The sequence below is a fragment of the Acinonyx jubatus genome, chromosome B4 (assembly GCF_027475565.1).
Source record: "Acinonyx jubatus isolate Ajub_Pintada_27869175 chromosome B4, VMU_Ajub_asm_v1.0, whole genome shotgun sequence".
In the NCBI taxonomy this organism is placed as follows: domain Eukaryota; kingdom Metazoa; phylum Chordata; class Mammalia; order Carnivora; family Felidae; genus Acinonyx; species Acinonyx jubatus.
Genome location: NC_069387.1, coordinates 34477799 through 34490073, shown reverse-complemented (window position 1 = coordinate 34490073; position 12275 = coordinate 34477799). Strand labels below are relative to the sequence as shown.

The following is a 12275-nucleotide window of genomic DNA, read 5'->3' as shown; positions in this document are numbered from 1 at the left end:
TCGTTCTTGCCCCTCCCCTCTTTGTTGCTGTGTTAACTACCACCTCCTATTGCCGATGGATTCCAGAACGCAGAGGAGAACTCCCGCATCTCCATCACCTTCTTCCGCCTCTTCCGGGTCATGCGCCTGGTCAAGCTGCTAAGCCGTGGGGAGGGCATCCGGACCCTGCTGTGGACCTTCATCAAGTCCTTCCAGGTAGCCACCTCCACCCTAAGCGGGCTGCAAGGAGAAGAGCCTCTTCAGCTCCCCAAAGGTGGGGCTGCACAAGGGTCTCTGCCCATCTCCTCCTGGGCTCCCTGCGTGGGAGGCGAGGTGATGCTACACAGGAAAGAACACCCCTAGGGGTCCAGTGTGGGGCTCACACTGCTGCTCGCCAGCTCTGCCCTTGATTTCCTCCTGTCTATAATAAGGTCATTGGGCTGGATTTGTGGTTTTCAAAAGCAAGCTCTGGAGCCCCAGACTTCCCCAAAGTCAGAGCAGAGAAGGCTGGGAGCTAAGGGGGAGGCTGAGTGGTTCTGCTTTCTTCTCTCATCTATGTATTTTTCCACAAGAATTTACTGCACAAAGAGGTTTTATGGTGGAAAAAATTTGAAAAACATGGGCCCAGATGATCTGATAACCTCAATGGCCCTCCCACTTTTGGCATTTTTAGGATCTGGCCGTCACCTGCCTCCCAGTAGGCATTTCTGCGGTGTCTGCTCTCCATACCTGTTTGTGGACTTAGCCAAATTCTCCAGGACCCCAGTGTCACTTCACTCAAGGAGAGATGGTCCCCTCCCAGGGGCACAGGGTTGCCTAACTATAGGATCAATTCTCTTTTCTCAGCCTTTATTTTCCATCTGTGAAAGCAGAATAATGGTCGCCCCTGGCCAACGGGTTATGTAAGTCTGAAGTTAAAGAGCAGCAGACTCTGTGAGGCCACTGGAATTTTTTGAAGATGACAGTGTAGGACCCCTGCATGTGCTGCCATGCTTCCTTAGCCCAGCACCAAAGGCAGCTTCTCCCTGCCCATGGAAGCACCACTGTCAGGCTTCCCAGCACTGAAAGATTCCTTCCTTGTCCCATGCTATGGCCAGTCTGAGCCCAGGGATGGGCATGGGAGTGGATCCCTGATCTGAACATGCCCGTAACAGAAGATGCAGTCAGAGGAAAGTGCTCTCCAGGCAGGTGCCTGCCTCGCTTTGGAATTCTATCCCAAAGGCATAAATAAACACCCTTCCAGGCAGCCTCCTGCCCTAGGAATCATCATCCGAGATCCTTGACTGGATCAGCCTCGCTGCACTCCTCAGAGCCAGCTGTCCACCCACCAGCCCCAGGCTGGCTCCCCACTTAATGATGGCCTGCAGCTGCCCTCCCTGCCACCCCCAGCCCACCTCCCCCCAACCTGTGCCATGCCCTGCCCACTCCCTGGGAATCTGAGGGTTCCGGTGAGAGCAGGACTGGTGGCTGGCCCTGTCGGTGGGTGCACCCCTAGGGTCCCACAGCTATGATGATTATACAGGCTATACACATTTCTCTGGGCAAGGAAAAAGCAACAGACAGGGCTGTGTGGCTTGAACGTGGATCAGGAGCTCTGAGCTGACAGAAAAAGCATTCGTGTGATCTTGCAATGCCATCTAGTGGTGTGTGGGCACCTGGCAAGGCATTTCCCAGATTCTTGGAATCTCCTGGATTCCAGAGTCAGCCCTGAGCCCCAGGAGGCCTCTCCCACTCTCCCCGGGAGAAGCAGCAGAGACTCTGGAAAATGAAGTTGTCTGAGCTGCCAGGCAATAATACATTGAGTGAATAAAATATATGGGACCCAACAATGTGGAAGGCATTACATTAAGCATTTTGTAAACTTTAAATCATTTAAACTCCACAAAACCCCTGAGAGGTAATTCTTCATTCTTCTCATTCTTCAGAAGAGGAAACTGAGGCTCTGAGAGGTTAAGTAATATAGCCCAGCTCCTATGGCTAGAAAGTGGTAGAAATAGGATTTGAACCCATGATCTTTCTTTCATTTAAGTTTTTCCTTAGTAATTGTTTTTATTACAACTAGTAGATCATCATGCTACGTAAAGGAAGGGTGTAACCTGCCTCCACCCCATGCCTCCCCAGGAGAACTTGGTGTGTATCCTCCATGGCTTTCTCCTTGCTATATAGAGCCTAATTGGAGGACGTCTGCTCATTCTTGATAGTTTTTATTAAAGCAGTATCATACAATTCCCCTTACTCTGCAGCCTGATTTTCTCAGTACACCACACTCACTGCTTCTCGGGCAATTGAAACCAAGGGAAAATGGGAGGTCATTGCCATGGTTCAGACCTTCCCCCATACGCTGAACTTCTGTGGGGCCCTGGGAAATGCCACCTCCCAAAACCAGGCCACAGTGCCCCCTGGGAAGGGATCTGGCCAGCCATCTCCCTGCTGGTCTCACGCCCTATATCCTGTGCTTTCTTCCAGGCTTTGCCCTATGTGGCCCTTCTGATAGTGATGCTGTTCTTCATCTACGCAGTGATCGGGATGCAGGTAGGACAGCTCTCCTGCTGCTCCTCTGCTTCTACTTTCTCTTCCCAGCTCCCAGCCCCACTTTCTGGACACCTCCTCCCTCCTACCTCCCTCTTGCTCCGACTGTCCCTCCCTCTGCTTCCACTTCTGAGACAAGAAAGTCACAAGAATTAGAACATCCTTTCAAATGGCAGCCTTATGGATAGGAGGATGAATGGCCAAGTGTGGTACACAACTTCTCTCTCCTGCACCCCAGGCCTGGCCTCTGCTCTCAGGTAGGGAAAAACACTCCAAGATTAACACCAGGGGCCTCTGTAGAGACAGCCCTTCCAAGAAACAACACTAAGGGTGTGTCAGACAGCACCCCTCCCTTTGCCCAGGTTTGCCAGCCTGAGAACTAGCCCCCAACCCCAGCATCATTACGGAGAAGCTCATGACTGAGAGGGAGGGAGAGAGGGAATGGAAGAGTGAAGGAACAAAGAAGGAGGAGGGAAGGAGGGAGTCAGGTGGGCAAGCTGTCCCCATCAAACACGCAGCAGTTTCAAGGGCCCCCTCACAGGTGCCCTCACACTCTGTGGCGTTCTCCAGCTGGCCTCTCCTCAGGGCTCTAGAGAGCTCCCACAGCCTAGCACTCACATTGGCAGGGAGCTTTTCCTCAGCAGCTCCCTAAGGAAGATTCTCCTACTTATTCCTTGCAGAAAGACCTCAAGTTTCCTAGGCCGAAATCTTTTGAGATGAGAAGAGCTACCTTAACCCTCACCAACGGTGGCAGCTTCTAGGATAGTCATATCTTTAAATGGTCATAAAAATAAGGAGGCCCCTGATTTCATGGATAAATTAAGCTCGCCCAAGTCCAGACTGCTCTGAAATCCAAGAACTGAATTTGGAAGAGTGTTTGGGCATCTGGGCTGAAATGGCAAAGAAAAGGAGGCCAGACTTACGAGTCTTGAGGGCCTAGCAGTGACTGTGATCAATACCACAGCGCTAGACACTTGCAAGTGGCTGCAAGAAGATCCTAGGCATTCTCACCACACCAAAAAAAAAAAAAAAAAAAGTTACCTGTGTTAACTGTGTGAGGTGATGGATGTGTTAATTATCTTGGTCTTGGTAACAATTCTACATTGCATTGTACATCAAATTACCACTACATTGTACATTTTAAATAGACACAATTATCTTTGTTAATTATTCCTCAATAAAGTTTTTTGAAAGAGAAGAAATATATATTCTCAAGAATCTGCAGCCAGAAGGAGGAGGAGGGGAAGGAGACCAGTGAACCCTCTGTCCCTACACAAAGCAGGGTGCTGGTTGCAGCTTCCACCTGCTCTTAGCCCAGCTCCCAGTGGCCCACAGGAAGGCCCATGGGTACTTTTCCTCTTACACTTGCCCAGTGTGGTGGATGGAGATCAGGGGCTGGATAGGTCAGCAGGTGCCTGCCTCCATGAGGCCCTGCCAGGTCATGTCAGGGGACTCAGCTCAGCTATGAGCTGGATTGACCCACAGTCAGTTGTGACCCCTAAAGAGTCCATTGAACAATGAGTGTCCACCGTGCACTGACTTACTCTCCTCTCCCCCTGCTTAGGTGTTTGGGAAAATTGCCCTGAATGACACCACAGAAATCAACCGGAACAACAACTTTCAGACCTTCCCCCAAGCTGTGCTCCTTCTCTTCAGGTGAGTCTCTGAGGACAGATGCATACAAACACACTTACATGATGCAGCCCTATGGTCTGGATGCAGAATGAGAGGGAACTCTTCCAGGGGACTGTGCAGGGAGAGAAATCTGTTGTTTCATTGTTATTTGCAATACTTTCCACTGAGCTGCCCACTGGTCACTGGCTAGTAACCACCCAAAAGCACTAGGTCGTCACAAGTCTAATACTGAAAGCACCGTGGTTTGGAAGCCAAACAGGCTTCAAGCCAAGATTGTGACACATTCGCTGTGTAAGACACCTAACTTCTCTGAGTCTCAGCTCCCTTGCAAACAAGTACAGCTATACCAATGTCAGTGTCATTTGCTGTAGTGGGTTATTATGTCCTCATGCACTTAGTCTCCTCCTCATTTTAGCCAGCCATGAGCCTTCACCCCTCTTGGAAGGCCACCATCTCAGGCCTAGCTGGAGAAAAGAGTGTTTCTCAGCCTGCTCCTGAGTGAGTCTATGCTGCAACCTACTTCTTCCTCATCTGACTCCTAATGACCTCTTTGGTCCTTCTCAGTTTCCTGTTCCTCACAGCCTGGAACTCTGGGGCCCCTATCTAGACCAGGGCTGGCAGATGAGAATGATTTACCCCATCCCCTGGACCAGACGACTTCTAAAGTCCATTCCAGATCATATATTCTACATATTATGGCCCTGGGAGAGGCAGTGAGCTCTCTACCATTCCCTAGGGTCCCTTTCCAGAAGATCCAGAGATCTATCAGACAGCATCACTTTCACCAAGTTCTATCAAATCCTTTCCCCACACCCAAGCTCAAGTATCATTATTGCTCAAAATGTATTAAATCAAAACACTTAAGCCTGTGCCATATTTAAATATCAGAGCTGAACACAAATATAAGACTGAGCACATGGGTCTATCTCCCCTCCTGTCCTAAAGCCCTTGATGACAGAAGATATTTCTTAAAAGAATAAACCCATAACAATACTAAGGTTGGGGGGGGGGACATGAAAGAGTGCTCTTACTCAACCAGGAATGTTGAGGAATTTCTAAATGGAAGAAATCAGATGGGGTTCAATTGACAAAGGAACAAGATCTGAAGAAAACACCTTCCCAACAATGTGTGGCCTGTGAAAAAAGTGAGAGCACTTCCTGGATCCACAGGTGCACAGCACAGGAGAGACCATGACCAGGCCAGCTCCTCAAGGACCTATATTTGGAGAGCATTTGCTAATGCTCACAAGCTGAAAGCAGCAGCACTGAACATCACACCCCTGGGCTTTGGGGTCTGAGAAGTAGAACAGGTCCCCCCAAGGAACTCCACCCTCAGAGATGCTACCTTCCCACCTCACCTACAGCACATCTTCTCTTTCTTCCATGATCTCCAAAGAGTCTCTCTAATGAAAATTTGATCCACAGAGTTGTGAACTGGGTTCTCAAGCACAAATAACAGTCAATAATAATACCAAAGTATTGGGGGGAAACTAGTATCAATAAAGAAAGGCACCATGCTCAATTAGCAGATGAATGAACACATGAGAAGGAAAAAGAATATATGAAGCTAAAAGATTTGAAAATAAATATAATTCATATCTTTAGAGAGATTGCAGAGCATATTACATCTGTTAAATTAAGAAGGAGGAGGAGAAGTGTTTTTTTTTAAGTTCATTTATTTTGAGAGAGAGAGAGCAGGGGAGGGGCTGGGAGAGAGAGAGAAAGAGAATCCGAAGCAGGCTCTGTGCTGACAGCTCTGGGCTCAGTCCCACGAACTGTGAGATAATGACCTGAGCCAAAACCAAGAGTCAGATGCTTAAGTGACTGAGCCACCCAGGCACCCCAGAGAAGTCATTATTAATAAGAACAAATTAAAGAAAGAACTCAAAAAAACATACAGTTGTTGAAATATTCAGAAAATGGGCACAGCTAAAGAATGAGGTACTGAGCTGAAAGGTCAAACCAGGATTCTCTTAGTACACAGCCAAAGGCACAAAAAAACTGAAAATATAAAATAAAAATTAACACATGGAGGATAGAACTGAAAATCCCATCTTTCTCATACAAATTCAGCTAGAAAAGACAGAAGGAATGGAGAGAAGGAAATTAAGGAATGATCAAAGAAAATTTCATATAAAGATCTGAGCCTTCAGATTGCAATGGCCTACTAAATGCAGAATAAGTTTGTCAAAAAGTCCCTTAGACACATTATGATGAAGTTTTAGAATACCAAGAATAAAGAAAATATCCTTAAAGCTTCCTAAGAAAAAAAAATACTTTCAAAAGTATTCCTGGGAATGCAAGCTGGTGCAGCCACTCTGGAAAACAGTAGGGAGGTTCCTCAAAAAACTAAAAATAGAACTACCTTATGACCCAGCAATTGCACTACTAGGCATTTATCCACGGGATACAGGTGTGCTGTTTCGAAGGGACACATGCACCCCCATGTTTATAGCAGCGCTATCAACAATAGCCAAAATATGGAAAGAGCCCAAATGTCCATCGATGGATGAATGGATAAAGAAGATGTGGTATATGTATACAATGGAGTATTATTTGTCAATCAAAAAGAATGAAATCTTGCCATTTGCAACTACGTGGATGGAACTAGACGGTATTATGCTAAGTGAAATTAGTCAGTCAGAGAAAGACAAAAATCATATGACTTCACTCATATGAGGACTTCAAGAGATAAAACAGATGAACATACGGGAAGTGAAACAAAAATAATATAAAAACAGGGAGGGGACAAAACAGAAGAGACTCATAAATATGGAGAACAAACTGAGGGTTGCTGGAGGGGTAGTGGGAGGGGGGATGGGCTAAATGGGTAAGGGGCACTAAGATATCTATCTACTCCTGAAATCATTGTTGCACTATATGCTAACTAATTTGGATGTAAATTTAAAAAAATAAAAAATAAAACAAGTTAAAATTGAAAAAATACCAATTTTCATTATACTTGGTATTAGCAAAAGTACATACTAGAAGACAAAGGAATAATGTATTCAATATTATGAAGAAAATGTACTTTTGAACCTAGACTCCTATAATGCAGCCTAATTAGCACTGTAACAAAGCAAAATAGATTCCAAAAGCATAAGAACCCAGAAAGTTTACTCCCTCACAGAAACAACTACACAAGGATGCACTTCCACAGAATGAAAAATTAATCTAACAAATAGAATGAACAGAGTAATATTAGCAAAGAAGCCATGAAGTTTATAGTTATGAGTTATGAACAAAGAAATTATAAACCTTATATTAAATCTAAATAGTTGTTAAGGGAGGTATTAGTTATTAAAGAATTGTTAATTTTTAAGTGTAATAATTATATTGTGGTTACATAAAGTTATCATTTTATTTTTTAGATGCATATTGAAATATTTAGGGTTGATATAATGATATTACATGAAGTTTGGGATTTGCTTTAAACTATTCCATCACAGAGATAAAAGGTGCCGTATAGGGAATATAGTCAGTGGTACTATACTAGTGTTGTATGGTGACAGATGGTGGCTACACTTGCAGTGAGCAGAGCATATAGACTTGTTGAATCACTGTGCTGTGCACCTGAAACTAATGTTAACACTGTGTCAACTACTTCAATTTTTTTAAAAAGTGAGAATCCAAAATACAAAAGAATAAAATAAAATAAGATAAAATAAAATATTCCAGCGAAAAGGGGAGAAGGGTAATTTGGGGGAGATATATGAAACACACACAGCAAAATATTGATGATTGTTAAGACTGGGTGATGGGTACCTGGGGTTTCTTTATAATTTCTACTTTTGTATATGGTTGAAAATTTTTGTAATAAATTTTTAAATAAGAAATAATAACTGTTAAGGGAAAATGTCCAAAACCTCAATAGCAATTTGCAAGTAAAAACCTTAAAATTATCTCAACAAAGTCAGAAGAATGAGGTGGTAGAAGAATAAGAAACATGAAAGTGTGCTGACATTCTTCTCTTGTTGTAGAGAGGAAAAGATGCTATCGAACCCTATGCACAGCCAGGGGAAAGTGTGTAAATATATATGTTAAATATTTGAAGGTCAACCATTAGAAAAACAGAAATGGAAATGTGTACATTCCAAATCACTAGAGGGGGCAAAAATCAGCAAGTAAAACCTTAGCAATTCCACAAAAGGAAGGAAAGGCAAAGGAAGGAAGGAGGAAGGAAGGTGGGAAGGAAGGAAGGAAGGAAGGAGAGAGAAGGGAGGGAAAGAAAATTAGAAAAGAAAACAAGATGGCAGGAATAAAAGCAAAGATTAACAATCACTAAAAATTAAATTTTTCTATTAAAAGATAGATACTCTAATGTTGGTTTTAAGAAATCTAACTGTAGCCTGTTTATAATATAGTAAAATAAAATGATCTAAAGAAAATAAAAATAAAGGAATGGAAAAAGAACAATGCTTAAAAAAAATAGATGTAGTAATAACAGTATCAGAAGAAATAAAATTCCAAATGAAAGGCACTAAATAAGACAAAGAGGGATATTTGATATAGATAGAAGGTATAATCCACCAGATTACATAATAATCACAAAACTACATGAGCCTAACAATATAATTTGGAAATATATCAATGAGACTAATAGAATAAGGAAAAAATGAACACTCACATACACACACACACACAGAAATACACACAATGGGAGATATGCCAAAAATGACAGATCAAATAGAACAAAATAAAAGAAAGGGTAAAGAATATCTAAAAACACAATTGATAGGGGCACCTGGGTGATTCAGTTGGTTGAGTGTCCAACTTCAGCCACTCACAGTTTGTGAGTTCGAGCCCCACATCAGGCTCACTTCTGTCAGCACAGAGTCTGCTTAGGATCCTCTCCCCTTCTCTCTACCCCTCCCCCACTTGTGCACGCATGCACACACATGCTCTCTCTACCTCAGAAATAAATATTTAATTTTTAATTAATTAATTAAAATTCAAAAAACACACAACTGACAAATGTAATGTAATAAATTTGTACTCAATAAATTGCAAAAAAAAAGTTATTTTTAAGCACCCAGAAACATTCACAAAAATTAGCCAAGATTTAAGTCACAGAGAAAAATTCAATAAATTGTAAAACTTCCCCTGACTCCAATATAGCAAAAATTATAAATTAACCACAAAATCAGTAGTCCCTCCAAAATCTATTCATGTAAATGTTTTGAGTCACTGATCTAAATAACTCAAAGCTGAAGCTTACATGCTTCTTAGAAATGAAAAGTGAGAGCAGTACATCTTAAATTTATAAGACGTATCAATCAATACCAAAGAAAATTTCAAAGCCAAAATTTTATTTTACAAATTTATAATAACCAAAACAATGGATGGAAAAAGAATAGCAAAATAACCCCTAAATATGAAATAACTCACGTATTAAAATAAAAGCAGAAATTAATAAAATATGAAACAAAAATATTTATCAATAGACCCTAAAACTAAGTCTTTGAAAATACCAGTGAATAGACAAAACTTCATCAAATCTAATTTTTTTTAAAAGACACATCAAGAATAAGAAAAGAAATACAATTATAGATATGCAAGAGATTTTCAGAATGATAAAATATGAACAAATTTATGTCAAATACTTGAAAATCCAGTAGGCACTTTTATATAGGAAAATATAAATCACAAAATTATCTTAAGAGCACATTTTGTTTAATTAGTCACAATAGAAATTGAAAAGGTAATCAAAGTTTTAGTCCTCAAAAAGTCCCAAGACCCAGTATTTTTATGTGTGATGTCTACCAAAATATCAAAGAATAGATCATCCCTGTGTTACATAAACTTTTCAGAAACAGAAAAAGGTAGAAACACCTCCTCAGTCATTCCATTTAGTCATTCCATAAGGCTAAATAAGGCTACTACCTTATGTATTAAGAAAGGGGAAAAAAGCAAGAAGTATAAATATGAAAACGTGTAGACATAACTGTCATTGTTGGCAAACAACAGTCTAATCCAGGTAGAAAAAACAAGCAAATCAACTCAAAAACCTTATAACAATTAATAGAATCAGTAAAGTGGAAGATTAACAAAAGAAAACAATCACTTTCCTGTACTGGAAATTATTAGTTTCGTCAGCCTACTTTAACAAAATATGAAATGAGTGGCTTAAACAACAGACATTTCTTTCTCACACATCTGGAAGCTAGAAGTCTGAGATCAAGGTCCCAGTCAATTCAGTTCCTGGTGTGAGCCCTCTTCCTGGCCTACAGACAGCCACCTTATTGCTGTGTCCTCATATGATGAAAAAAATGGAAAGCTCAAGTCTCTCCTTCTGTTATTAAAAAGACACTAATTTTATCATGGGGGACCCGGCATTATGACCTGATCCAAATCTTATTATCTCCTGAGGCCTCACCTGCAAATTTATTGAGGTTTAAGGCTTCAACACATGAATTTGGTGGGGGACACATTCAGTCTATACCAGGTAATTAGTAAATAGAGAAAAGAGCACATACTATCACTTTTCCTAGTCAACATTATACTGCAAGTTTTATCCAATGCAATAAGAAAAATAAAAAGTAAGAATTGCAGAAGAAACAAAATTAAATGCCAAAAAATCAATTGCCAAACTCAACAACAACAGTTTTAAAATGGGCAAAAGTCTTGAATAGACATTTCTCCGAATATCCAAAGAAGATATATAAATGGCCAATGAGCATGTGAAAAGATGTTCAACATCACTAATCATAAGGGAAATATAAATCAGAACTACAGTGAGATACTACCTCATATTCATTAGGATACCTACTATCAAACAAAACAAAACAAAACAGAAAACAACAAGTGTTGGCAAGGATGTGGAGAAATCGGAACCCTTGTGCCCTGTTGGTGGGAAAGATAAAGGCATAGCCATTGTGTAAAACAGTATGACGATGACTCAAAAAATTAAAAATAAAATTACCATATGAATCCTTGCACAATGTATAGGTAAATCAAATCATCATGAAGTACACTTTAAATATCTTACAACTTTGGGGGCACCTGGGTGTCTCCATCTGTTAAGCATCCAACTCTTGGTTTCAGCTCAGGTCGTGATTTCAGAGTTTGTGAGATGGAGCCCCACATGGGGCTCTGCACTGATAGCACAGAGCCTGATTGGGATTCCCTCTTTCCCTCTCTTTCTGCCTCTCCCCAATGTGTGCTTGTGCACTCTCTCTCTCTCTCTCTCTCACACACACACACACACACACACACAAAATAAACATTCAAAAAAAGAAAATAAATAAATACCTTACAATTTTATTTGTCAATTATACCTCAGCAAAACTGAAAACGAGTTGGCAAGTCCACAGAGCAATGGCATTTGTCCTGCACTGATGACCAGAGCATAGATTGGACAAACCTTTGGAGAACCAGGAATACCTAGTGAAAATGAAGACGACCCTAACTTCCACTTTCTACGCAGATATCCAAGGCATGGACCTGCATTTTGATTGCAGTCTTCTTTATAATAGCAAAAAAGAAAAGAAAAACCTTAAGCAGGACAATGGGTTTTTTTTTTAATGGTATATACATAGAGTATACTGCTATAGGGTAGTTATGTTGAATGAACTAGAACTAAATGGATAAATCTTAACATGAATTGCAAACTTAACATGAATTGCAAAAAAAAGGGACTTTTCAGAAAAGGCAGTTTGTCACCATTTATATATAGTTTTAAAACATTCAAAACAATGATATATATTTTCGTATCTGATAGTGACTGTATCAGACCATTCAGGGAATGATAAACACCAAATTCAATTCAGTAGTTCCCTCTGGGCAGGGAGGATGGCACAAGGGGTAAGAGAAAGATCCAGAGATATGAGATGGGCCCCATGGGTGGTAGACTCTCTCACCACTCTCCCCTAGGTGTGCCACAGGGGAGGCATGGCAAGACATCATGCTGGCCTGCATGCCAGGGAAGAAGTGTGCCCCCGAGTCAGAGCCCAGCAACAGCACGGAAGGGGAAACGCCCTGTGGCAGCAGTTTTGCCGTCTTCTACTTCATCAGCTTCTACATGCTCTGTGCCTTCCTGGTAAGCCAAGGTGGGGCTGAACAGCCATGGGTATGAGTGTGCAGTTCAAGGCAGCCCAGGCTCTCTATCTACCTTTGCAGCTTGCAGTCAGAGC

General features: G+C 41.6%; 1 protein-coding gene across 50 annotated transcripts in view; it reads left to right on the top strand.

Moving 5' to 3' along the window:
- The window catches only part of CACNA1C (calcium voltage-gated channel subunit alpha1 C), a 749041-nt gene that overhangs the window by 702068 nt on the left and 34698 nt on the right, over nucleotides 1-12275 (top strand). For all 50 annotated transcript variants that reach the window (XM_053225582.1, XM_053225610.1, XM_053225602.1 and 47 more), the window contains 4 exons: nucleotides 67-195; nucleotides 2446-2511; nucleotides 4073-4164; nucleotides 12016-12181. In XM_053225582.1, coding sequence (XP_053081557.1) covers nucleotides 67-195; nucleotides 2446-2511; nucleotides 4073-4164; nucleotides 12016-12181 — 453 coding nt within the window. The remainder of the gene's footprint in view (nucleotides 1-66; nucleotides 196-2445; nucleotides 2512-4072; nucleotides 4165-12015; nucleotides 12182-12275) is intronic.